Source organism: Aethalodelphis obliquidens, unplaced genomic scaffold (assembly GCF_003676395.1).
Source record: "Aethalodelphis obliquidens isolate GAN/ISIS:26980383/991018 unplaced genomic scaffold, ASM367639v1 scaffold2, whole genome shotgun sequence".
In the NCBI taxonomy this organism is placed as follows: Eukaryota; Metazoa; Chordata; class Mammalia; order Artiodactyla; family Delphinidae; genus Aethalodelphis; species Aethalodelphis obliquidens.
This window is the reverse complement of record NW_020837946.1, coordinates 21,174,680-21,201,152: the sequence shown is the minus strand read 5'-3', so window position 1 is coordinate 21,201,152 and position 26,473 is coordinate 21,174,680. Positions and strand designations below refer to the sequence as shown.

At 44.9% G+C, this 26,473-nt stretch overlaps 1 protein-coding gene across 1 annotated transcript in view; it reads right to left on the bottom strand.

The window, feature by feature from the left end:
- The window catches only part of MREG (melanoregulin), a 65,942-nt gene extending 40,693 nt beyond the window's left edge, over positions 1-25,249 (bottom strand). The window contains exons 1-2 of the mRNA XM_027122048.1: positions 24,765-25,249; positions 2,187-2,343 (exon numbers count right to left, since the gene is read on the bottom strand). Of these exons, the coding sequence (XP_026977849.1) occupies positions 2,187-2,343; positions 24,765-24,862 (255 nt within the window). The 5' untranslated portion in view covers positions 24,863-25,249. The remainder of the gene's footprint in view (positions 1-2,186; positions 2,344-24,764) is intronic.
- Between the last annotated feature and the right edge of the window lie 1,224 nt (positions 25,250-26,473).

Sequence of the window (26,473 nt, the reverse complement as noted above, 5' to 3'; positions counted from 1 at the left end):
ATACGCTCAAGTTTGAGAATCACTGTTATAAAAAGTTCCCAAAAATGGGACCTGTAGCCATTTAAAGTAGAGGTAAAGTGTAAGACAGAGACATGATCCGTGCCGCTGAGAAGTTCACCAGTCAAACTACGTACAGAACATTTCTACATCTGGAACTCACTCGTTGTACACTACTCCATTAAATATGAATGTGAGGTGCTGTATATATACACGTTACACAACATTAAATGGCCTAGATGACAAAGTAGTGGTGTACTTGTATTCAAATCACGAAGAGGTTTTTTCCAACATATTGAGGAAAATATAGGAGAAAAGACATTGCTTCTATGCTTACTTATTTCTTCTGTACCAGAATAATAGAGGATTGAATTTCAGCTAATAAGAAAAAAAAAAAAGAAGAAGAAAAAGCCTTCTGGAAGGCCCTTCACACAGGTCCAAGAGCAGCACAGAAGTGACACGGTGGCTGCTGTGGAAGCCATGCTTATTCAGAGCGCTCTGCAGCTCACGTTGCCTCCTCTACTGCCTTTTCAAAAGTAAAGACAAACAGGGCGGAGAGACAGGAGCTCCTCCAGAGACAGCTGCCAGGCTCAGGCTCAGGAGAGACAGGAGCTCCTCCAGAGACAGCTGCCAGGCTCACCCTTCAAGCCCCTTTCACATCTGGCCTGAGGCCCTGCGGAGACAGAGAAACATGTGCTATATATATGTATATCACTTCCCTATTGCTATCACAGCTTTGCACAGAGTGGAGAAAGAAAAGGAAGAAAAGAGAAGAACTAGTTCCATTCTCACCAGCAGAAACCCTAACTGGTCAGCCCAATACAGCAGGGTAAGGATTAGCGCTTCCCATTAAAGGGAAAACAAGGTCATGCAAGAATTCCTGTCCATATGCTCAGGAAGGGCAGCCAGGATGGCTATTCCTGGCCTGAGCAGCCTTTATCATGTCCTTTAAATGTTACCAGTGGAGGAGGGGATAGCAGGGGGGAAGCCAGGGGTAGCGCAGTGCATGGCCACTAATATGTTATGCCTCTGACTTAAGCGCTGTGATGGATATCTAGCAGGAGTTGTCCCTACTAGCACTCCACACCCAAGAAAGGATGCTCATCAAAGCCACTGCGGGACTCTCCAGCCTACTCTTCGACCCCAGGCCTCAAGAATCAGAGGCAACTGTCATTCCCCACCTCTCAGCCCACCTCCAACCCCCCAAAGGCATCCCAAGTCACACCAGAATAAAAGGACCGGGACACATGACTCTTCTAAAGTTATCATCTCCTGCTAACGCATGTTTTCGGGGGAAAAACAGTTAACAATTCCCCCGCAATAAACCTGCTCCCATACATACACACTCTGGTGCTTTTCTTCATAGCCTAAGCCTGAGATTTTAAATGTCTCTGTTCTTCTCAATGACTATACGATACAAAGGAAAACATAAAGTGATATCTAATATAGGCATCTACTCAGAACTAACAGATGAACACAGAAGTTAGAAAACTTAGCTTGTATTACTTGGAAAATGATACACATAATATTATATTGTATTATGATAGTACTATAATACTACGTTTGGAATAAAGGAGAAAATAAAATATCATCCCTTTTGCTGTTTTCTCTTCATTTATGAAGTTGTCTCCTTCTCAGTATTCTGGTGTTCTCATATCAATGACTTTGAGTAAAAGAGTGGTTTCAAGCCTTATCACAAAAATCACCTCAAATATGGCAGATACGCTGTTTGATCCATAAGCACAATTTAAGAAGATACAAACAGAGAAAAAAAAAACAATTCAGGCCCCATTAATTCAGAAGTAGTGATGATGCAAAGTACCTCTCAACCTTCAGTCTGAATCTTTAATGGTGGCTTGCTAAACAGTTGGAAAGATTAGAGATGGACTGGTTAAGCCATTTAAGACCATAAAGTATTTTCACGATCTGAACAGCACTGCCTTGCTGTTTCCCTACTGCTGTAATTTGTATCATTAAAGTAACAATTAGAAATCAGTCTTATCTGTGTATTAAACAGGTGTACCAAGACCAGCTAACATTAGCAACTAGATGCTGCTAAAAGACCTGCTCTACGTTTCACACATCTCATCCTTCATTCTTTCCTCTATTCTAAGCTGGTCTTCTCCGTTATTGCTGGTTTTCACTGGACATTATCACCTGTGCACAGCAAGATCTCAAAAGGTGCTTACCTCTGAATCTTTGGCCTGTTGATTACGAACAACGATCAAATTGTAGAGGATCCTGTCATCGTCTGCCTCTGTGTGGGACACATCGTGAGGCACACTCCACAGATTCTTGTCATCATCCCTCGCCAGCGTGGCTCCAAAGGAAGAATATGGATTATCGCTATGGGATAAAAGAGGGGGTATAAGGGCTTGGTAATATGTATTAAATATGATATATACATCATATGTAGCTAATATATAATATAAATAAAAATGTATATAATATAACATATAAATATATATGTTCCTAACAAAGGAATCTGAATTGTCTTTAATAATTAAGTATAACACAATAGAACAACAAAGAAATCACTTTAAAAACCACAGCGGGACTTCCCTGGCGGCGTAGGGGTTAAGAATCCGCCTGCCAATGCAGGGGACACAGGTTCGAGCCCTGGTCCAGGAAGATCCCACATGCCGTGGAGCAACTAAGCCCGTGCGCCACAACTACTCAGCCTGCGCTCTAGAGCCTGCGTGCCACAACTCCTGAAGCCTACGCGCCTAGAGCTCATGCTCCGCAACAAGAGAAGCCACCGCAGTGAGAAGCCCATGTACCGCAATGAAGAGTAGCCCCCGCTCGCCGCAACTAGAGAAAGCCCACGCACAGCAGTGAAGACCCAAAGCAGCCAAAAACAAATAAATAAATAATAAAAACAACAGAGGACAGATACAACAGGATACCTGGGCAGAGGAAATTTTACTATGTTAAGTGTGAAATTTAGCACAGAGTACCCCAGCAGCTAAGAAAAGAAAAAAAGAAAAAAAGAAATCCAATGGGGAATAGAATTCTCATGATTATTAAAAGAAGAAAACAATTAACATGAAGAGATGAACTTTTTACTGGCTCTGAATTCAAGGAAATGCAGTTAATGTAGAGTGCAATGGTATGGAGTATCTGTCAAATTCCCTACAACAAGAAAACTAAGTAATAAACATGCACATCCAAATACTTTCAATAAACAATATGGGATGTTGCGTAAGGATTTCAGGAGCCCCATGTTGTATATCTGTCTCATGGTTTACCCTCTATGAGGCAGTATCCATGCTCGGGCTTAGGAGGAGCTGAGTGGCAGAGCATCATCCCTCGGACATGCTTATACACAGACCTGGTAAACTTCCGTGGGACTGGTCAGGTAGGATCATGCAGGTGTTATCCCCATCATCTAATAATATGCGTGAGGCACTGACCCCATGTTAATTACAGGGCTCAATAAAATTGTGAGCAACACGGACATGGTCCCTATCCTTGGACCTCACTAGAGGGAAACACAGTAATGAATGATCACGTGACTATATAATTAAAAACTGTGAGAAGTTCTATAAAGGAGGAGTTCAGGGAGCTGTGAGAGCTAGCGAGGGTAGCAACAGGTAGGCATTGTGGAAAAGGGGTGCTTGAGCTCTAAGCTGAAAGACAAGAACAGAGTTCCAAACAAAGGAAATGGCATGTTCAAAGGCCCTGGGGTGGGAGGAAGCAGGATGTATGCATGAGAAGAAGGGGGATGTTGGCTAGTGAGTGAAAAAGAAGCTGAGGAGGCCGTTGGGGCCAGATAGCCCTGGCTTTGTAGGCCGTGTTTTCTAACATTCTTCAGAAATGTGGTCTTTATTCCTAAGAACGAGGTAAGATGAGGAAGGGTTTTAAGCAGGACTGTGATGTGACATGAACAGTATTACATCTTGAAAGATCTTTCTGGCTAAAGTGTGGAGAATGCTACAGAGGGGTGAAGAGTGGACTTGGGGGATTCATTAAGATGCAGCTGAGGTAACTCGGGTGAGACAGGATCGGTATCAAGATCAGAATGACAGCGTGCAGCTGCAGAAAAGTGCATTATCTGGGAGCAGGAGAGGGTAGAAGCCCTCTGGCTTTTCACCTGTGTGGTGAGTGATGCCCTTGTCTGAGGCAGAGCTAGGATGCCCCACGGCCAAGGGGTGGCAAACACATCTGCAGGTGTGACATGAGTGAAGAGCAAATGAGGACAGACAGTGGATACCAGATAATCAGACAGCACCTGGGAAGGAGGGATGAGAGTAACTGACAGCTGGACTGAAGGTAAATGTTAAGGTTTAAACAAACATGAAATACTCAGAAGTTGGCACTAAGGAGATCTTGCCACTGAAAGCAAAGTCCTGGTCACGAAATTGGGGCTCAGCACAGGAACCCTCCCATCAAGGGAAGGGCTCCAGTGCTTGAGTGATGGGGTACAGGTCAGGCTTGAGAGAGCCAACCACGGCCCACTTGTGAAAACTGGGGAAAAGAGGGGATGGGATCTTGGAACCAAGGCCGGCAGGAGGCCAGCTACCTAAATGGATGCTGGAAAGCGCTTTTTAAATCCCTCTAGCTGAGGTTCAGAAGTGGAGGGTCTGAGACTGGGCAGTGATCGGAGTTATGGAGAAAGAGTGACTTACAGGGAACCAGACACAGCTCGACCACCGTGTTCTCAGAACTGCCGGGTTTTCCCTTAGCCACCTGGCACCGCAAAGGCTGAAGTACAGAGAGACCCACTCCTCTTAAGAATGATAAGCCAGTGAAAGAGGAGGCGAATGAGGCCTTGGTGCCCACATGGGCTTTAACGAGCACGTCAAACTCATTCATTCATTCATTCAGTTGTTTGTTTATTCAACAAGTGTATACTGGTGCCGGGATGGGTGCTCTGCAGACTCGAAAATAAAGAGCACATTGTCCCTGCTGCTGGTGTGACTATAATGGAAGGAGGTAAGTATTTTTTCTTCTTAAGTGCAAACAGGAAATTGTAGGAACAGGGAAGGAGTGACACATTATGTTTGATGAGAAGGAAGTTCGAGAAAGGTTTCGCGGAGGCGACGACATCTAACCCAGACCTAAGGAGTACACAGTCTTTCCTCAGGAAGAGAAGCATGGGGAAAGGTGTTCCTGGCAGACGGAACACCACCAGCAGTGTATGGAGGCTTAAGGTGCCGGCAGGGCTGGGGAATTCCAAGTGTTCACGCAGGCCCAACCACACAGGCCCAGAGGGAGGGAAGAAAAGGTGATTTGGGGTCAGACTGAGGATCTGCTGGAGTTCAGCCTTTGTTCTGTGAATGGTGACCAGTTATCAAGGTGGTTTTGAGCCTTGTCGGGTCTGGGTTTTACAGAAACAGCCCTGGACAGAGAAGGAACAGAGAGATAGCTTAGGAGGCTGTCATAATCAACTGTCACAAGAGGGTAGGTGTGGCTTTCCTGCCATGTTCTTTGAGTTCCTAGTGTCAGGGGGCCTCAGGACCACTGTTGGGGAGGAGTGGGGCAGGAGATGGGCAGGGCTGCCCGGGCAGAGAGAGAAGGAAGCCGTTCTGTTTAAACCTCATTTGTTAGAGTTACAAGGAAGATTTCTTTGGGGCATAGGAAAGGTGGAGTTCTATTGATAAATAAGTACAGGTTTAATTCTAAACGTTTCAAAATACTGGTTGGGGTGAGAGTGAAGGAGGGTGTGGGCTCGAGAACAAGAGGGGGGAATAGCTGCGAGAGGATGGGTTCCAGCAGCATCACAGACTCTCAGACGTGGCCGCCCTGGTGACGGTGATGGGTGGCACAGAAGTGGAAGGAGAGGAGTCAGTGCTGACCGTGTGAGGGCGATGCCTTTCCCTGGGACGGCTCGGAGGAAGCCAAGGCCGACCTGCAGGCCTGCAGGACGTGCAGACAGCAATCAGGATCTGGGCTTAGGAGTGAGGACAGGGCGGGAGATCGAGACTTGGGAGAAATGCTCGTGCATTTCCATCACTGCAGAAGCCAGGGGATCAGAGGAAGCGTCTGGAAACAAGCAGGGAGTGACGAAAGGAGAAGGGGTGGAAAGCAGACTGGAGAGACCAGGGGAGCCCAGAGAGAGAGAGAACACTGGGACAAAGACGAATTCCCAAGAGCAGGCAGCACTGCAGTGTCAGAGCGTGAAGAGTATTAACTCCAACTTCTTTTTGCCTAAATAGATTTTGCAGCCAGTGGTAAACCACACAGTGCTCTACCCAAGGGCCTCCACGCTCCATCCCTCCTGTTGTACAACCATCTGAGGTCAGAAGGATGGATGACGCTACCGCCCTTTGCAGGCAGGAACAAGCCTAACAAGTTGTTTCACTTCTCCCGAGACAGGCAGCCAGAGGACAGTCCCCCCCAGCACGAGGTCCTCGATGGGGCGTCTCCAAGCAGCCACGGTCATGAGACTGAATCCAAGTGCTGTGACGGGGATACACCCACAAATGCATGGGCTCCGCAAATTCCCCTGGGGCTTCTCCTCAAGGCATCCAGACCCCGGGGACACAGCTTTCACCAGGAGCTGCAGCCACTGGCTGCTGACACCACAGCACACATCCCTCCTGGGTCCTAAACCTCGAGTGCGTTCCAAAACCGGTATTTTATTTTTCCCTAAGTTTGTTTCATCTGTATGAGTCTTGTCTCTTCATCAAGTTGATACGTTCCTCTAGGGCAGGGATTGTACCCAGTATTTCTTTCACATCCCACATCACCCGGCAGGAGTGGGCACAGAGTAGCTGCTTTAAAAGTATTAAGTATCCAATACTTAAATGGAACAAACTGAGCTGTGATCCCGACGTGCTAAAGGAAACTCCAGACATAGCTCAGTAAAGCTTCCGTAGACCAGGAGGTTTAGACGTTGGCCGGTACCCACCTGAATAATCAGGCATAGACAACATTTGACCAAGAATAAGCTATCTTGGTCCCTATCTACTTGATAACCCACAGTTTCTTTTCATGCTTTGAGAAGACAGCCGCCTCCCTGGTCAGTTGCTCCTACCCTCTCACAACCAATCAATCAATCAATCAATCAATCTCTCTGTCTTCTCTTTTTCTCTCTACTCCCCCCACCACCCCCATACACGTGTGTCTCCAGCCAATGTTAAACAGTAGCTTCTCATCCTTAACTTACAATTGCTGTAGGCAGGTCAGTGTCGGGCCTGTGTGGATGTCTCCAGACAGGTAGTGCCTCCCCAGCTCGCCCTCATTAGGGGCAGTGCTCCCCTGAAGCAATGTGAGCAATGACTCTCCCCCAGGGTGATGCTCTCAAGCTTGGGGTCTAGGCTGCTGTCCTCTGCAGTGAAGCCCGACTCCGCGTGGCTGCCTACCTCACCTGGACCTCGCTCCCACCACCTTCTTCTCATCCGTTAGAGTTACAAGTCAGGGTTCTTTGGGGGCACAGACATGGTGGGGTTCACTGCTAAATAAATCATTAATAATTTCACCAAAACACCAGTCAAGGTGAAAGTGAATGAGGGAAGGACCTGTCAGACCAGCCTGGCTCCTGGGATCCCTGGTCCCCATTCCTTTCGTCCTGCTCCACCATCCAGTCAAGGCAGCATCCACTTTGTTGGGTTTTTTTTCTTTTTTTTTAAATTTAATTTTATATATTTATTTTTATACAACAGGTTCTTACTAGTTATCTATTTTATACATATTGGTGTATATATGTCAATCCCAATCTCCCAATTCATCCCACTACCACCACTGCCCCCCCACCCCTCTTTCCCCCCTTGGTGTCCATACGTTTGTTCTCTACATGTGTGTCTCTATTTTGAAACTTTAGGATGAAGAAGAGACCAGAGCAAAGAAAGGCCTAAAGTAAACAACTAAAGAAGCAGCTTGGGAACCTCTGTGCTCCTGAAACTGTGAAGGACTGTGGGACCTGTGTAAAGAAAGCTCTGTGCAAAGGCCCTGGGGTCTGAGCCCGAAGCCCTGGGAGGACAGAGGAGGGGGAAGAGGGCACTGAATCGGAGCTTCACTTTCCCTCCCTCCCCCATATAATGACCTCTAAAAGGTTCTGAGGAAAGTGAGAGTGGCCGTTTTGCCCCCGGCCACCATCTGCTGATGATAAATATTTTATTAACCTCGGGCATTTGAGAAGCGGCTCTGAAGTTACACACAAGCGAAGCAGAGGCTGCTTTGACTCCCAAAAGGTAGGATAAGCAAAGGCTCAGGTTCCACCCCCCAATCCCACCTAGGGCGCTGGACCAAATCACTTGGGAATCTTCTCTTTCAATACCATCTAGGGCTAAAAGGAGACTCCAGGCTTACAAACACTGGACTCTATGCCCGGGGACTGCATGCTAAGTGCCACTCAGCATTACAGCTGCTCACAAGGGTTTCCCGTGAGTCCTCGCTACCAGCAAAGGACCGTGTGTGAAAGCTTCTGGAAAGCCCCACAAAACACGCACTCACAGGCCGGCTGCTGAGGCCAGTGGTTCCAGTGACTTTACTGCTCTTCCCACAGACAGGCTGGGCGTCAGCCCTCACTGGTCCAAGACTGAAGCTCTGACAGTGAAGAGAGAACATCTCCAGTAAACAGCAAACAAAGGTCTCAAAAAACAGACCCCAGAAGGCTGTTTAGTGCGACCCCCTTGACTACCTAAGGCCTCCTGTCTGATTCCCTACTAGGAACTGGCCTGCCTCTTTGCCCCTGGCTTCTAGACTTTTCCCCTCCTCCTTCTGTGGTGACTTCCTGGTGAAGGGGCAGGAGAAGCGAAGGTCCTTACCCTCTCCTTTTTTTTTTTGCGGTACGCGGGCCTCTCACTGCTGTGGCCTCTCCCGTTGCGGAACACAGGCTCCGGACGCACAGACTCAGGGCCATGGCTCACAGGCCCAGCCGCTCTGCAGCATGTGGGATCTTCCTGGACCGGGGCACGAACCCGTGTCCCCTGCATCAGCAGGCGGACTCTCAACCACTGCGCCACCAGGGAAGCCCTATCCTCTCCTTCTTTTACTCCCTCCTCTATTCTCTGCCTCCTCTCTCCCTCCTTTCCTCCCTTCCTTCTTCTCCTCCCTTCCTTCCTCCCTCCCTCCCTCCCTTGTTCTTTCCTTCCTTCCTTCACTGCTTCCAAGACAGATACTCTGACCAAGTTAATTCAATGTCTAAACATTATTTAACCCCAAGTCTAAACATCGGTCCATAGATTCTGGAGGTTTTCTCATTGTTAACTACCAAGGCTCATCATGACTTCCTTCAACACCAGGGGCATCAACCTTCTCAAAGTACAGGAAGAAAAACTCTGGGTACTTTTCTGGCCCCTCTCCCTGACATGTTCCCACCCTTCATGCCTTCTCATCCCAAGGCTGAAACAGAGCACCGTGTGATCACGCCTTTCATTCATTGCTTTAAGTGCTTTAACGCCTTGAAGATGGCCCTGACAAGAAGTCTGTGAAGTAGGAAGGGGAAACATGATTTTTATGTCTCCCAGCTGAGGAAATGCTGGGGGCTCAGGAAGATTAGACTCAGCCCTTGGTCTCTTCCCTGTTTATATTCACTCCCAGTCATGTCACACCAGTCTCATGGTTTTAAATACCATCCTCTCGAGGAAGATTCTCAAACCCATAGCTGTAGCCCCAGTTCAGACCTCGCCCCCAAGTCCCAGACTCCTGCATCTACCTGGCTTCTTCCCATCTCCATATGGATGGCTAGTAGACAGCTCCAGCTCAACATGGTGGACCAAGCCCCTGACCTTCCCTCCAAACCTCCCCACCAGCAGCCTCCCCACCCAGATGATGGGAAATCCAACCTTCCGATAGCTCAGGCCAAAATCCTTCAAGTCATCCTTGGTTCTCTCATCCCCAACATCTGATCCAACAGAAAATCCTATTAACAATACATGAAACAAATACCCACCTCTACCACTACCCCTTCCCAAGCCAAGGCACCTGTGTCTTGCAAAAGAATTCCTACATTTTTTTTCACTGATCTACCTCTTTCTGCCATTGCCTCCATCAATTCGCAGTTCTTAACACAATCAAAGGGATCCTTTTAATATGTAAATCAGATCATGTCACCCCCTTCCTCAAAACCCTCCAGTGACTCCCATTTGACTTAGAATATAAGCCAAGGTCATACAATGGTCTATAATCCCCTCGTGACACACCAGCCACTCTGGCCTCTTCGCTGTTCCCTGAACCCACCAGTCACACTGCCGTTTCAGGGCCCCTGCACTGGCTGCTTCTTCTACCTGTAATATTTTCCCCCAGAAGTCCATATGCCTCACTCCCTCCCCTCCTTCATATCGCTTTTTAAACATCCCCTCCTCGATGAGGCCTACTCAGACCAACCTATTTAAAATAGCAAGCATGCTCCCCTGCCCCTGCTCTACCTCCACTTCCATGAGTTCTGTATCCCTGAGTTGGGGGAGGTGGGGGGGATGAATCCCCTGCAGATACCGAGGGACAACTGGACTTATTTGTCCTCTAATTTACTTATTATGTTTACTGCTTATTGTGCCACAACCCCCGCCACGCGCACACACACACACACACACACACACACACACACACACACACACACTCTATAATAAAAGCCCCCTGAAGACAGGATCTGTATCTCTTTTGCTCAGTGATGTATCTGGAGTACTTAGAATAGGACCTGGCACTTAGTAGATGCTCAATTTGCTGAATGAATGAACTGCAATTTCCCAACTTCACAGGGCTATGAACGGTAGAAATGAGGCTGGAATCGACTCTCCAGACAAGTTCTTAACATGTTTGAACTGCTTAAATTCATGAAGGTGGGGCTTAAGAATCTTCCAGAGGAAGCAGACAGTAAGTACATATGTTTACGTCTGGTGGTGATCTGGGCTCTGAAGGAATACACGGTGACTAAGGGACAGAGCGAGGGCAAAGAGTACTGTTTTAAAGAGGATGGTCAGGGAAGAATTTTCTGATAAAATGACTTTGAGCAGAGACCTGAATCAAGTGAGGGAGTTTCCCAGACACATAAGTGGAGAAAGAACCTTCTAGGCAGGGAGGACTCTGAGACAGCATGTGCTTGGTGTATTTGAAGACCCAGGAGAAGGCCAGTATGGCTAAAGGATGAATAATTTCCCCTTATGTGCTGACTTTAAAATCGAAACCATGCGTAATAGCCCCGAACTGGAAACCACCCAAAAGTCCACCAACAGAAGAATGGGTGAACCAAAGGAAATATACTATAAAGCAGTGAGAACCACCAACTACATGCGCCAACTTGGATGGCGAGAACATACACAGTTTGATCCTATGTATGTAAAGTTGAAAAGCAGGCAAAACTAAAGAACATTTTTAAGGTGCATACATAGGTGGTAAAGCTATCAAGAAAAGCAAGGAGATGACTATCACAAAAGTCTAGATACAATCAGGGGTGAGAGACGTGGGGCTGCCGATAGCTATCTCTTGCCTTGGGTGGCGGTTACAGGAATATCCACTTGATAGTTGTTCTTTACACTGTACATATGTTTGTATGTTTTCAGTCTCTGATATACAAACACAAAACTTTAAAAGTTAAGGAACAAAATAAGTGAGAGACAATTCAGTAAACTCTTATTCCTTTCCAGGGAGTACAGGGAGTACAGAGACATACTGTCTCACCAAAATTATTTCCTAAAAAAGACACCAAAGAATAGACTACACAGCATGTTATTGGTACAAAACAAACATGTATTAACCAGACTAAAAAGGACTTCCACTGCCAACGTAACAAGCTATTTTACCCAACATTTAAGCAGAATTCACTTTTTAAACAAAGGTGTAGTGGCAAGATCACTTCAAGATATCTAGAGAATAAAAAGTTCCAGGAAACCTAGATCAAAGGATATGTACGAGAAAGAAATATCTTCTCAGGAACTTCCGATGTCACCAAGACTGACTAACACAACACAACTCACAAAAAGGGAAGAAGGATGGTGGGGGTTGCCTGGGAAGCAAATCTTTAAAAGTCATCCTCAGGGCTTCCCTGGTAGCGCAGTGGTTGAGTCCACCTGCCGATGCAGGGGACACAGGTTCGTGCCCCAGTCCGGGAAGATCCCACATGCCGCGGAGCGGCTGGGCCCGTGAGCCATGGCCGCTGAGCCTGCGCGTCCGGAGCCTGTGCTCTGCAACGGGAGAGGCCACAACAGTGAGAGACCCATGTACCAAAAAAAAAAAAAAAAAAAGTCATCCTCAGATGAATTCTGAGTCATACCAAGATGAATTCTTGGTAAAGTGTGTACCTCCTACTTCTTGACCTGAGGCCCAGTTTCTGGGAACAGCATGCAGGACCCTCCCCCATCTCTCCTCTGTCTTTCAAGAAAGTTAAAGTACAACTCTTGGAGTGGATTCTTCCAGCCAGGAGCACCTTCCTGCAACAGGAATCCTTGATGCCTCTGCAGTCACTTCCTAAGAGTCACTGCCTGGCCCAGGGCTACGGGCCTTGGAACAGGGCAGTGCAGAAAGACCTGGGTGAGTTAGCTGCATCAGCTCAGGTAACCCAGCAGCAGATTACGGGAAAAGAGTCAGGCCATCTGGGCCCCAGTCTGAGAGATCCCACTGACACTAGCATATTAGTCAACATTTTTTAAAGCCTTCCAAAGGTAGAAGACAATTTGATCAGCTTGGAGGTCATGTGAGTCCACATGGTGAAATGAAAGATTCTAGACATGTGAAAGATTATTGTCCTAGAGTTGATTCTGATCACCTCTTAAATGTCTTCAAGCCATGACCCTTCTTTCCCACTGGCCCCTGGCTTCACAGCCTTAAGACAGAAAAATAAGCCAGTGTCTCTGGACCCCAAGCTATAACAATTCAGGGCAGGTCTCAGACTTCAAACACCATGTCTAGAACACACCACATAAGCAGCTAGATACACACCTCCCTGCACCCTAGGAGGGCTCTACTCTTTCTATGGAACTGAAGTAGAATAGGACTTGAATTCCAGCTCGGCCATGAGTGCCCCTGAGCAAGCTACTGAAGTTCTTGGGCCTCAGTTTCTTCTGCTGTCAAGCAGGGATTACAGATGTAATTACAATCCAGCCTCACTATTCCCAGATTCCATATTTGCAAACTGGCCCACCCACTAAAATGTATCTGTGATCCCCAAATCAATACTCGTGGTGCTTTTGCAGTATCCGAGGCACAAGTTCTCACGTTTCCACTCTTGTACTGGGAACAAGTGTCCTTTTTGTGGTCTATCAGTGCCACGGTTTTTTGCATTTTTGTGCTTTTTGTTGGTGATTTCGCTGTTCAGCTCCCAAGCATAGTGCTGAAGTGCTAAAACAACATGTGTTAGATAAGATTCATTGAGGCATGAATTATAGAGCTATTGGCTGTCAGTTCAACGTTAATGAATCAACAATATATATTTAATAAGGTGTCTTTAAGCGGAAACACACATAAAACAAGGTTATATACTGACCAGTTGATGAACTGGCTCTCAGGGACCTAACCCTGGATTTTCCCCTTGGAGCCATGATTCTTTATTTCAGTATTCGCAGTGACCATAGAGTGTAACTACTATGACTCACAAGAACTGACCATACCTCATAGGGTTATGGCGAGGATTTACTTAATAGATATAAAGCACTTATGACAATGACTGGTATGGCATAAGTGCTACAGACAACCTATAAAGGATCAGCAGAGACTTTTCCATAAAGACATTCTGTTTGGCATTTCAGCTAATAAGTGTCTTGGTGCTCTGGCCGGGTGTCAGGACTGAGCCTCTGAGTGGGAGAGCTGAGTTCAGGACATTGGACCAGAGACCTACTGGCCCAACGTAATATCAATCGGCAAGAGCTCTCCCAGAAATCTCCATCTCAACGCTAAGACCCAGCTCCACTCAACGACCAGCAAGGTCCAGTGCTGGACACCCCATGCCAAACAACTAGCAAGACAGGAACACAACCTCACCCATTAGCAGAGAGGCTGCCTAAAATCATACCAAGTTTACAGACACCCCAAAACACACCACCGGACACGGTCCTGCACACCACAAAGAGAAGATCCAGCCTCATCCACCAGAACACAGGCACCAGTTCCCTCCACCAGGAAGCCTACACAACCCACTAAACCAACCTTACCCACTGAGGACAGACACCAAAAACAACTGGAACTACGAACCTGTAGCCTGTAAAAGGGAGACCCCAAACACAGTAAGTTAAGCAAAATGAGAAGACAAAGAAATACACATCAGATGAAGGAGCAAGGTAAAAACCCACCAGACCAAACAAATGAAGAGGAAATAGGCAGTCTACCTGAAAAAGAATTCAGAGTAATGATAGTAAAGATATCCCAAATCTTGGAAATAGAATGGAGAAAATACAAGAAATATTTAACAAGGACCTAGAAGAACTACAGAGCAAACAAACAATGATGAGCAACATAATAAGTGAAATTAAAAATTCTCTAGAAGGAATCAATGCAGAATAACTGAGGCAGAAGAATGGATAAGTGACCTGGAAGATAAAATAGTGGAAATAACTACTGCAGAGCAGAATAAAGAAAAAGAAATGAAAAGAATTGATGACAATCTCAGAGACCTCTGGGACAACATTAAATGCACCAACATTCAAATTATAGGGGTCCCAGAAGCAGAAGAGAAATAGAAAGGCTCTGACAAAATATTTGAAGAGATTATAGTTGTAAACTTCCCTAATATAGGAAAGGAAATAGTCAATCAAGTCCAGGAAGAGCAGAGAGCCCCATACAGGATAAATCCAAGAAGAAACACGCCAAGACACATGTTAATCAAACTATCAAAAATTAAATACAAAGAAAAAATATTAAAAGCAGCAAAGGAAAAGTGACAAATAACATACAAGGGAATCCCGATAAGGTTAAAAGCTGATCTTTCAGCAGAAACTCTGCAAGTCAGAAGGGAGTGGCAGGACCTATTTAAAGTGATGAAAGGGAAAAACCTACAATCAATATTACTCTACCCAGCAAGGATCTCATTCAGATTTGACATAGAAATTAAAACCTAACAGACAAGCAAAAGCTAAGAGAATTCAGCATAACCAAACCAGCTTTACAACAAATGCTAAAGGAACTTCTCTAGGCAGGAAACACAAGAAAAGGAAAATACCTACAAAAAAAACCCCAAAACAATTAAGAAAATGGTAATAGAAACATACATTTTGATAATTACCTTAAATGTAAATGGATTAAATGCTCCAACCAAAAGACACAGACTGGCTGAATGGATACAAAAACAAGACCTGTATATATGCTGTCTACAAGAGACCCACTTCAGACCTAGGGACACATAAAGACTGAAAGTGAGGGAATGGAAAAAGATATTCTATGGAAATGGAAATCAAAAGAAAGCTGAAGTAGCAAATCTCATATCAGACAAATAGACTCTAAAATAAAGACTATTACAAGAGACAAAGAAGGACACTACATAATGATCAAGGGATCAATCCAAGAGGAAGATATAACAATTGTAAATATTTATGTACCCAACATAGGAGCACCTTAATACATAAGGCAAATGCTAATAGCCATAAAAGGGGAAATCGAGAGTAACCCAATAATATTAGGGGACTTTAACACCCCACTTTCACCAATGGACAGATCAACCAAAATGAAAATAAATAAGGAAATTTAAGAAAATTGAAATCGGATCAAGTATCTTTTCTGACCACAATGCTATGAGACTAGATATTAATTACAGGAAACAAACTGTAAAAAATACAAACACATGGAGGCTAAACAATACACTACTAAATATCCAGGAGATCACTGAAGAAATCAAAGAGGAAATCAAAAAATACCTAGAAACAAATAACAATGAAAACACGATGGTCCAAAACCTATGGGATGCAGCAAAAGCAGTTCTAAGAGAGAAGTTTACAGCAATACAATCCTACCTCAAGAAACAAGAAACATCTCAAATAAACAACCTAACCTTACACCTAAAGCACTTAGAGAAAGAAGAACAAAAAAACCCCAAAGTAAGCAGAAGGAAAGAAATCATAAAGATCAGATCAGAAATAAATGAAAAAAAATGAAGGAAATGATAGCAAAGATCAATAAAACTAAAAGCTGGTTCTTCGAGAAGACAAACAAAATTGATAAACCATTAGCCAGACTCATCAAGAAAAAAAGGGAGAAGACTCAAATCAATAGAATTAGAAATGAAAAAGGAGAAGTAACAACTGACACTGCAGAAATACAAGGAATCATGAGAGATTACTACAAGCAACTATATGCCAATAAAATGGACAACCTGGAAGAAATGGACAAATTCTTAGAAAAGCACAACCTTCCAAGACTGAACCAGGAAGAAATAGAAAATATAAACAGACCAACCACAAGCACTGCAATTGAAACTGTGATTTAAAATCTTCCAACAAACAAAAGCCCAGGACCAACAGCTTCACAGGTGAATTCTATCAAACATTTAGAGAAGAGCTAACACCTATCCTTCTCAAACTCTTCCAAAATATAGCAGAGGGAGGAACACTCCCAAACTCATTCTACGAGGCCACCATCACCCTGATACCAAAACCAGACAAAGATATCACAAAAAAGAAAACTACAGACCAATATCACTGATGAACGAAGATGCAAAAATCCTCAACAAAATACTAGCAAACAGAAACCAACAGCACATTAAAAGGATCATATACCATGATCAAGTGGGGTTTATCCCAGGAATGCAAGGATTCTTCAGTATATGAAAATCAATCAACGTGATATACCACATTAACAAATAGAAGGAGAAAAACCATATGATCATCTCAACAGATGCAGAAAAAGCTTTTGACAAAATTCAACACCAATTTATAAAAAACTCTCCAGAAAGTAGGCATAGAGGGAGCTTACCTCAACATAATAAAGGCCATATATGACAAACCCACAGCCAACATCATCCATAATGGTGAAAAACTGAAACCATTTCCACTAAGATCAGGAACAAGAAAAGGTTGCCCACTCTCACCACTAATATTCAACATAGTCTTGGTAGTTTTAGCCACAGCAATCAGAGACGAAAAAGAAATAAAAGGAATCCAAATCGGAAAAGTAAAACTGTCATTGTTTGCAGATGACATGATACTATACATAAAGAATCCTAAAGATGTTACCAGAAAACTACTAGAGTTAATCAATGAATCTGGTAAAGTAGTAGGATACAAAATTAATGCACAGAAATCTCTTGCATTCCTATATACTAATGATGAAAAATCTGAAAGAGAAATTAAGCAAACACTCCCATTTACCATTTTTGTAACAAAAAGTATAAAATACCTAGGAATAAACCTACCTAAGGAGACAAAAGACCTGTATGCAGACAACTATGAGACACTGATGAAAGAAATTAAAGATGATACAGAAACAGATGGAGAGAAATACCATGTTCTTGGATAGGAAGAATTAACATTGTGAAAATGACTACACTACACAAAGCAATCTACAGATTCAATGCAATCCCTATCAAAGTATTAATGGCATTTTTCACAGAACTAGAACAAAAAATTTCACAATTTGTATGGAAACACAAAAGACCCAAATAGCCAAAGCAATCTTGAGAAAGAAAAACAGAGCCTGAGGAATCAGGCTCCCTGACTTCAGACTATAATACAAAGCTACAGTAATCAAGACAGTATGGTACTGGCACAAAAATAGAAATATAGGGCTTCCCTGGTGGCACAGTGGTTGAGAATCTGCCTGCCAATGCAGGGGACACGGGTTCGAGCCCTGGTCTGGGAAGATCCCACATGCCGCGGAGCAACTAGGCCCGTGAGCCACAACTACTGAGCCTGTGCGTCTGGAGCTTGTGCTCCACAACAAGAGAGGCTGCGACAGTGAGAGGCCCGCACACCGCGATGAAGAGTGGCCCCCGCTCGCCGCAACTAGAGAAAGCCCACACACAGAAACTTAGACCTAACACAGCCAAAAATAAATAAATAAATTTATTAAAAAAAAAAAAAATAGAAATATAGATGAATGGAACAGGATAGAAAGCCCAGAGATAAACACACACACACGGTGTGGAAAAAAGGGAACCCTCCTGCACTGTTGGTGGGAATGTAAATTGATACAGCCACTGTGGAGAACAGTATGGAGGTTCCTTAAAAAACTAAAAATAGAAATACCATATGACCCAGCAATCCCACTACTGGGCATATACCCTGAGAAAACCATAATTCAAAAAGAGTCATGTACCACAATATTCATTGCAGCACTATTTACGATAGCCAGGACATGGAAGCAACCTAAGTGTCCACTGACAGATGAACGGATAAAGGTGATGTGGCACATATATACAATGGAATATTCCTCAGGCATAAAAAGAAACGAAATTGAGTTATTTGTAGTGAGGTGGATGGACCTAGAGTCTGTCATACAGAGTGAAGTAAGTCAGAAAGAGAAAAACAAATACCGTATGCTAACACATATATATAGAATCTAAAAAAAAAAAAAAAAGGTTCTGAAGAACCTAGGGGCAGGACAGGAATAAAGATGCAGACATAGAGAATGGACTTGAGGGCACAGGGAGGGGGAAGGGTAAGCTGGGACGAGGTGAGAGAGTGGCATGGACTTATATACACTACTAAATGTAAAATAGAGAATGGGAAGCAGCCACATAGCACAAGGAGATCTGCTTGGTGTTTTGTGACCACCTAGAGGGGTGGGATAGGGAAGGTGGGAGGGAGATGCAAGAGGGAGGGGATATGGGGATATATGTATACGAATAGCTGATTCACTTTGTTATACAGCAGCAACTAACACAACAATGTAAAGCAATTATACTCCAATAAAGTTGTTAAAAAAATAAAAGGATCAGCAGAGCTTGATGGGAAGGCGCACATCACAACTTCAATCTCTCGCCCTCTTCGACATGCTGGCGCAGTATGACTCACGCGGAACTATTTCTTTTTTTTTTTTTTTGGCTGCACGGCACGGCACGTGGGATCTTAGTTTCCAGACCAGGGGTCTAGGGATGGAACCCGCTCCCCCTGCAGTGGAAGTGCGGAGTCTTAACCAGTGGACCGCCAGGGAAGTCCCAACTGAACCATTTCTTTATCATCAGGAAAATTCAGTTCTGTTGCTGACACTCACAGGCCCCGATCAGTTCCTCCTCTGAACAGCCCCTCTTTATGGGCATAAAACAACCATCAAGAGAAAACTGAGGTTTTATTTTCTTTTCCCCTAATGGGAATTCCAGGCACTGGAGAAAAATAAAACACTGACATCTGTTCTCCGTTCACTGCCCACAAATGTGTGCATAAATTCTGTTATTAGGAATGGAAGCTGCAGGTGGGTATTGAGAAGAGCAGGGAGCAAAACAGATTTGGAAGATTGTTAGGTTCACTTAGGCAGCTGAAGAGAGAGCCACAAATAAAAACTCAACCATGATTTGCTCATTCTTTCCCTTCTTCTTGTGCTTTTGAACAACTGGACACGTGATGCTTATCAGTTACTAATAGCCAATAAGTCAGAGAGTAAGAATTATACTCCCCTGAAAAGTTCCAAGTAAGCCTTGTGGAAGATGCTTTAGCGAGTGACATTGACACTGCATTTCTTTCCATTTTAGACTTCTCCAGGCCTCTGATGTCCATATTGTATGGCATCTGGTGATAGACTTTCTAGTGGACAGAGGATTTGGGCATCTCTCTGCTTAAAGATGACTGCAGCTGCGCCTCCAGAATCACATAAATTCAAGGGGCACAACTCATGCTTAGGTGTGGATTTTTACAAGGCAAGAGAATGCTTTCATCACTGATGGAAGAAAGCTCTGCTATAAAAGTGAAATAAAAACCAATGCGTGGGCTTCCCTGGTGGCGCAGTGGTTGAGAATCTGCCTGCCAATGCAGGGGACACGGGTTCGAGCCCTGGTCTGGGAAGATCCCACATGCCGCGGAGCAACTGCGCCCGTGAGCCACAGCTACTGAGCCTGCGCGTCTGGAGCCTGTGTTCCGCAACACGAGAGGCCGCGACAATGAGAGGCCCGCGCACCGCGATGAAGAGTGGTCCCCGCTCGCCGCAACTAGAGAAAGCCCTCACACAGAAATGAAGACCCAATACATTCTAAATAAATAAATAAATAAATTTATTAAAAAAACAAACAAACCAAAAAAACCAATGCTTTGAGCTCAAACATTTTCCCAAAAGTACCCTGCAGTGGTTGACTAGTGTCCCCCCAAAAGACATCTTTCAGTCCTAATCCCCAGTTCCTATGAATGTGACCTTATTTGGAAATAGAGGCTTTACAGATGTATCAATAGTTAGTTAAGCATCTTGATACGAGATCATCCTGGGTTTAGGGTGGACCCTAAATCCAACGGCTGGTATCCTTAGAAGAGAAAAGGAGATTTGAGACCAAGAGGACAGAAACATGGAGGACGACGGAGGTAAGGACTGGAGCTGTGCTGCCACAAGCCAAGGACACCAGGAGCCACCCAAAGCTAGAATCCATGTCAAATAGAATTTCAGCTGACACAAGTCCACAGAGAGATGAGAGTCTGCATCAAGCCTGGAACGGCCCCTCAAGGCTGTATCTTAAAGTTGGATCTCTCCATTGGACAGAAGAAGAAATTAAAGTTCTAGGAAGTTAAGACAGTTCCCCAAAATCCCACAGCCTGTTAATAGATGAGACGAGGACTCAGGTCTCCGAACTCCCCCTGGGCTTGGCTCTCAGGGCCAGGTTGCTCCTACAGCTAGGTAGAAGAATTATACTAATGAAGGACATGGAAGAAGGGCAGGAGAAAGGGGCCACAATGGGCAGGAGCTAAGGCTAGTGATATCCACCAGTGTCTAATATATAAATATTATCAGTTAATGTTGGACACTGGTAGTTTTCTGAATTTTCTGCAATGCAAGGCATGGACTCTGAAGTCACACAGACATGGATTCAAATTCTGCCTCTCCGACTTATCAGTTGTGACTTTGAATTAATTATCTGAATACTAAGCCCTGAGTTCCTTATCTATAAAATGGGGATAAATAACACCTATCTCATTTGGTCATAGCGACATTAAATGACAGATTGTATGTAAAAAAAAAAAACCAACTACATACAGTACGCACCATTTATATAAAGTTAAGAAGGCCAAACACAGGTTCAATTTAGAGCTCACCTGTGCGGGGGACGGGGTGGGGGGAGCGTGCAGTCACGAAGGGATACATGGGGGGCTTCCACTCTATTGTTAATGTTTTTTTTAAATATTTATTCAGTTATTTATTTTTGGCTGTGTTGGGTCTTTGTTTCTGTGCGAGGGCTTTCTCTAGTTGCAGCGAGCGGGGGCTACTCTTCATCGCGGTGCGCGGGCCTCTCACTGTCACGGCCTCTCTTGTTGAGGAGCACAGGCTCCAGATGTGCAGGCTCAGTAGTTGTGGCTCACGGGCCTAGTTGCTCCACAGCATGTGGGATCTTCCCGGACCAGGGCTCGAACCCATGTCCCCTGCATTGGCAGGCGGATTCTTAACCACTGCGCCACCAGGGAAGCCCAATGTTTTCTTAAGGTGTGTGGTGCTGGGTATGTGGGTGCTTATGCTGTTATTCTTCATAACATTTTGTTTTAAATACATTTCTTAAAATTTACACATAGGAAGAAATTAATAAATTAACGGCTATTATAATTTCTATTAACCCAAAAGTATTTATTCAGTTCTTACTCCATGTGGGGGACTGTGCAACACAATAGCGAATGCTAAGGAAAGATTCATGCCCCCCCAATCTAGATTAGAACCTCCAGTCTGGCGGGGTTGCAGCACCCAACTTATAAGTGTAATAGTACCAGGCAGAATGCAGTAAGTGACTTGAGGGGTAAAAAGAAAGAAAAGAGACACCATAACTGCTTGGAGAGACCTTCTAAGACTTCATCATACAGGGAGCAACTGAAATGTACCTTAAAACCCGAGTAGAATCTTCAGCAGTAGAGAAAACAAAAAGATGTCTAGCTAACAAGATGTCTAGCTAGTTATGCCATTAACAGAGGCACCAGAAGGGAAACCAGAATGATTACACAGATCACGGGCACAGAGACTAGAGAATGTGAAATCAGAGGCCAGGGAAAGAGGAAATGAGAAATAAGGCCAGGATGGTCAGCACAGGGGTACTCGTGTCCAGCGAGAAAACAAGAGCAGATTTCTTTCTCTTGAAACTTTCAAAAGAACAGTTTTCATGTAATCATGCAGGGGAAGGAGCGAAATCTCAGGATGAGTGGGAGGTGAAGAAAGAGGTAGGGGTACAGCTGACTATGCTTTAGAGACATTTGCACCTGCTGCAAAGGACGGCAGCTAAAGAAAATGGCAATATCAGGATGAATTTTTAGTCAAGGGAGGCCCCAGCATACTTCCAGAGAAAGGGCAAAGAAAGAACTAGTGGGACATCGAAATATACAGATGCAAACCAGACAAGCGACCACCATTCTCTTTCACATACAAGGTTCCAGAAAAAGCAAAAGGAAAAAGGTCAAAAACACAAGTGGCAATGTCAGATTGGCAAATGAGCTGAGATTAAAAATTGGTTTTCTTGAACTAACGAAGAGTCCCTGGTCCATTTTGGAAAAGGACTACAGGTGATCAGGCACACAAATGGCAAACGTTTTCCCTCTGACCACACCCCTTCCAGGCACTATTACCTTGGGATATGAAATAAAACTTGAAAACCACTGTTTCACCATAGAATAAAGGATTTAGCTGGGGGGAGTAGATATCTGTACAAAACCTTTTTTATAAATGAAGAATGAAGTTCTTAATAAAAAATAAAGTTAAGACCATCTGACCATATCATTTCACCACATCAAGATTCCAAACCAGCCACTATGGAAAATAGCCTGGCAGCTCCTCAAAAAGTTAAATGTAGGGGCTTCCTTGGTGGTGCAGTGGCTGAGAATCCGCCTGCCAATGCAGGGGACACGGGTTCGTGCCCCAGTCGGGGAAGATCCCACATGCCACGGAGCGGCTGGGCCCTTGAGCCATGGCCGCTGAGCCTGCGCGTCCTGAGCCTGTGCTCCGCAACGGGAGAGGCCACAACAGTGAGAGGCCCGCGTACCGCAAAAAAATAAAAATAAAAATATTTTTTAAAATAAAACAACCAAAACTATCATCTTAAATAGCAATTCTGGAAAGAATATTGGAAAGACCCAAGGCTCTGAGAATAAGACCAAGCTGAGAGCTGTATTTCATGTTACTATGAATATTGATAAGTTGACTGTAAAACCCAAGCATGAAATTCCAGATTGTTACCCACTACTTTTAAGACTCATGGTAGATTACTGGGTTTCTCCCTGCCTGAAATAATCTAATAATCTAAGTGGGAACACCACTGCAAGAGCAAACAAAAACATTGGGTATTGTGTGTATGACTTTATACATAGAATACAAACAGGACATGTTTACATACATGTGTGCTCACTAAACAGTGAGGGGCAGATGGCAAGTTCTAAACCCTATGTTATTGGAGAGGAAGATGAATAAGGGTAAAAAAAATCAAAGAAGACTGCTTGAGGAGACCTTGAGAACTAGCATTTAGGAAGGGGCAGAAAGAATAAAGGTCACTACTTGAAGCAAGCTTGGAGGGAATAAGAAGGCTGGATTGTTCCTAGAGCAGTAAAGATGCCTGTCTGATTAAATCAAGGAGTGTACAGTGTGTAATGTACCAGAAAATAATAGTGGACAGGAGGGAAGGGGTTATGTAAGATCTCAAAAATCAAGGTAAAATGTTTGGACTCGATAGAGTTAAGAAAAGGTAAATCATGCTTTTAAAAAAGTTGTGAGGGACTTCCCTGGTGGCGCAGTGATTAAGAATCCACCTGCCAATGCAGGGGACACGGGTTCAAGCCCTGGTCCAGGAAGATCCCACATGCCGAGGAGCAACTAAGCCTGTGTGCCACAACTACTGAGCCCGTGTGCCTGGAGCCCGTGCTCTGCAACAAGAGAAGCCACCGCAATGAGAAGCCTGCGCACTGCAACGAAGAGCAGCCTCGTGGCAGCTAAAGAAAGCCCTGAAGACCCAACACAGCCAAAAAAAAGTTGTGAAAGCTTTATCATACTAGTTGCATACTTCATAACAAACACTGGCTTCCACGTTTGCTTACCCAACTCTGGAGTTCTGCCTCATCTACTATTTCCTAATTTCATTTTAAATATTTTGTTTCTGTCATATCTACCTCCAAGTCATGCCCTAGTGAAACCTTAATTTCATCAGAGTCAGGATATAAAATAATTGCTTACAGTCACCGCCCTGAACAAAGCTGTGTTGGATGGTGCCTTCACAAAGCCACTTAGCACATCGCTAATGTGCATTAAATGTCCTCACACTTCATAGCTTAATCTGTAATGAATCAACGTCCCAGTGAATAAGCTGTCCCTTGAGAAAAATATGTACTTTTTTTTAATGTGAAAAGTATTGCCTTGCACTCAGTCACTGCGATCGTCTTCTTTCAGTAATAAAATTGAATGACAACGTATCCAACTTTTTTCCTGGGTGAAACAGAAATTCACAGTTGCCCATTTCACTGAAACAGAAATAGGCAGTCACAGTTGTATTTAATCGGACCCCTATGCAAACTTCTCTCCCCTACTTCTCTGCGGGGTCACTGCAACCCGAATTCTTGCAGTTTTCCACAGGCTTCCAACTTGGGTCTCAGGTGCCTCCGAGGATCTGTGCTTTCAGGCAAATATTTTACCCGAGGAACAAACCCAAGGAGCAGGATCTCCTGTAAGGAACCCAGGGGCTTAGTCTGCGCCTCAGTGTGACCTTAAAGCAAGCGCACGTCCCCAGCTCTGACGAGCACACGAGTATCCGCACTCCGCGGCGCCCGGCAACGGTCAGGGAGCTCCAGATCGCGGCCGGGGCGCGCACCCACCTGACCAGGGGCTCCTTCTCGGGCACGGCGGGCTCCTCCAGGCACCCGCACGGGCAGCAGCAGCAGCACACGGTCCTCAGCCAGGCCCTCAGCCCCATGGAGAGCGAGGTGCCCCGCCGGCGCCGGACGACTCCGAGGAAGCCGCGGCGGCGGCGGCGAGCGAGCGCGGCTGCGGCGCGGCCACCGGACCGGCGTCCAGGTGCGGGGACAGTGGCGGCCGGGGCGTCGCGGGCCGGTCCGTGCGCATCACGCTGCGGCCGGGGACGCGGGCAAGGCGGGAGGCGCCTTCACGGTCCCGGGGCTGCAGGGCCGCGCGCTTTCCTCCACTTGGGTTTTGTTTAGGGCGCGGGTTTTGTTGGGGCTTTTCTTCTCTCGCTTTAATTCCCCGGGCGCAAATTGGGGCGCATGCGTTCCCGAGACGCTTCGCTGCTGCCCTCTAAAGAGGAAGCAGGGACTCCAGCCGCCAGACGGCAAAATCCGAGGGCACCGTGGGGGACGGGGCTGAGGGAAGGCGGGGCAAGCCCTCGAGTCACTGAGCACGAGGTTGGGCTGGCTCTATTTATACGTTTTATTGGCCTCGCTCCCCGAGGAAATAAAAGGTCCTCCTTCCCAGCCCCACCCTTGCCTTCAAAGCGGAGGTTAGGGCAAATTTTTAACATGTCAGTCCCACAAAGAGTAAAAGTTAGCGAAAGAATAGGGTTGATGCATTACAGAAGTGAGTTTTTTTAAGTACTATATTCACAACGAACTTTTTAAAATCGTTTTCAAGTCTCCCAGTCCTTGAATAATTCCCTCAAAAAAGGCAACCTCTATCATCAGTATTTTGCGACTTTCCAGAGCTATTTATGTGTGTGTGTGTGTGTGTATTTACTTACCCTTCTGCACACTTGTAAGTATAGGCACCCATAGTCCTCTCCCTTTTTACCCCAACAGTGGCATACTCCACATATTTCTGTCCCTGACTTGCTTCACTCCTTTTACCATGGAGACTGTTCCACCCACTACATGTATAACTTCCTCTATCGTTCTTTGCATTTATGCATTTATGTAGTTGCATTTATGTAGTTGATGCCCTTATGTTATTTTAACCAGATCCTTATGAATGGACATTTAAGTTCATTCCAGCCTTTTGATATTAAAATAATGCTGCAGTGAATATCCTCTCACTGTGTGTTTGGATATGTGTATCCCTTGAATAAATACTTGGCAGCTGACTTTCTGGGTCATAGGTAAGGTGCCTTTTTAAATTTTGATGGATCTTGCCAAATTGCCCTCCAAAGAGGTAATTCCAATTTACACTCTGACCGGCAACATATGAAAGGATGTTTCCCTAAATCCCCACCAATACTATGGAATTTTCATCTTTGTCAGTCTTATTGATTCAACAAATATTTACTGAGCATCTGTTATGTGCCAGGCATGTTCTAGGCTCTGGGAATACAGCAATGAACAAAAGAAACAAAAATCCATACTTTCTTGGAGCAAACATCCTAGTAGGGAAGTTCCACAAATGAAACAATACATTATTGAGTGCGTTAGAAAGTGGTATGTACTATGGAGAAAAATAAGGCAGGGAAGGGGATAAGAAGTGCCAGGAAGTTGTGTGTGTGTGTGTGTGTGTGTGTGTGTGTGTGTGTGTGTGTGTATGCGTGTGTGCTGGGGAGAGGGGTGGTGGCTGCAGTTTTAAATGGGGTGATCAGGGAAGACCT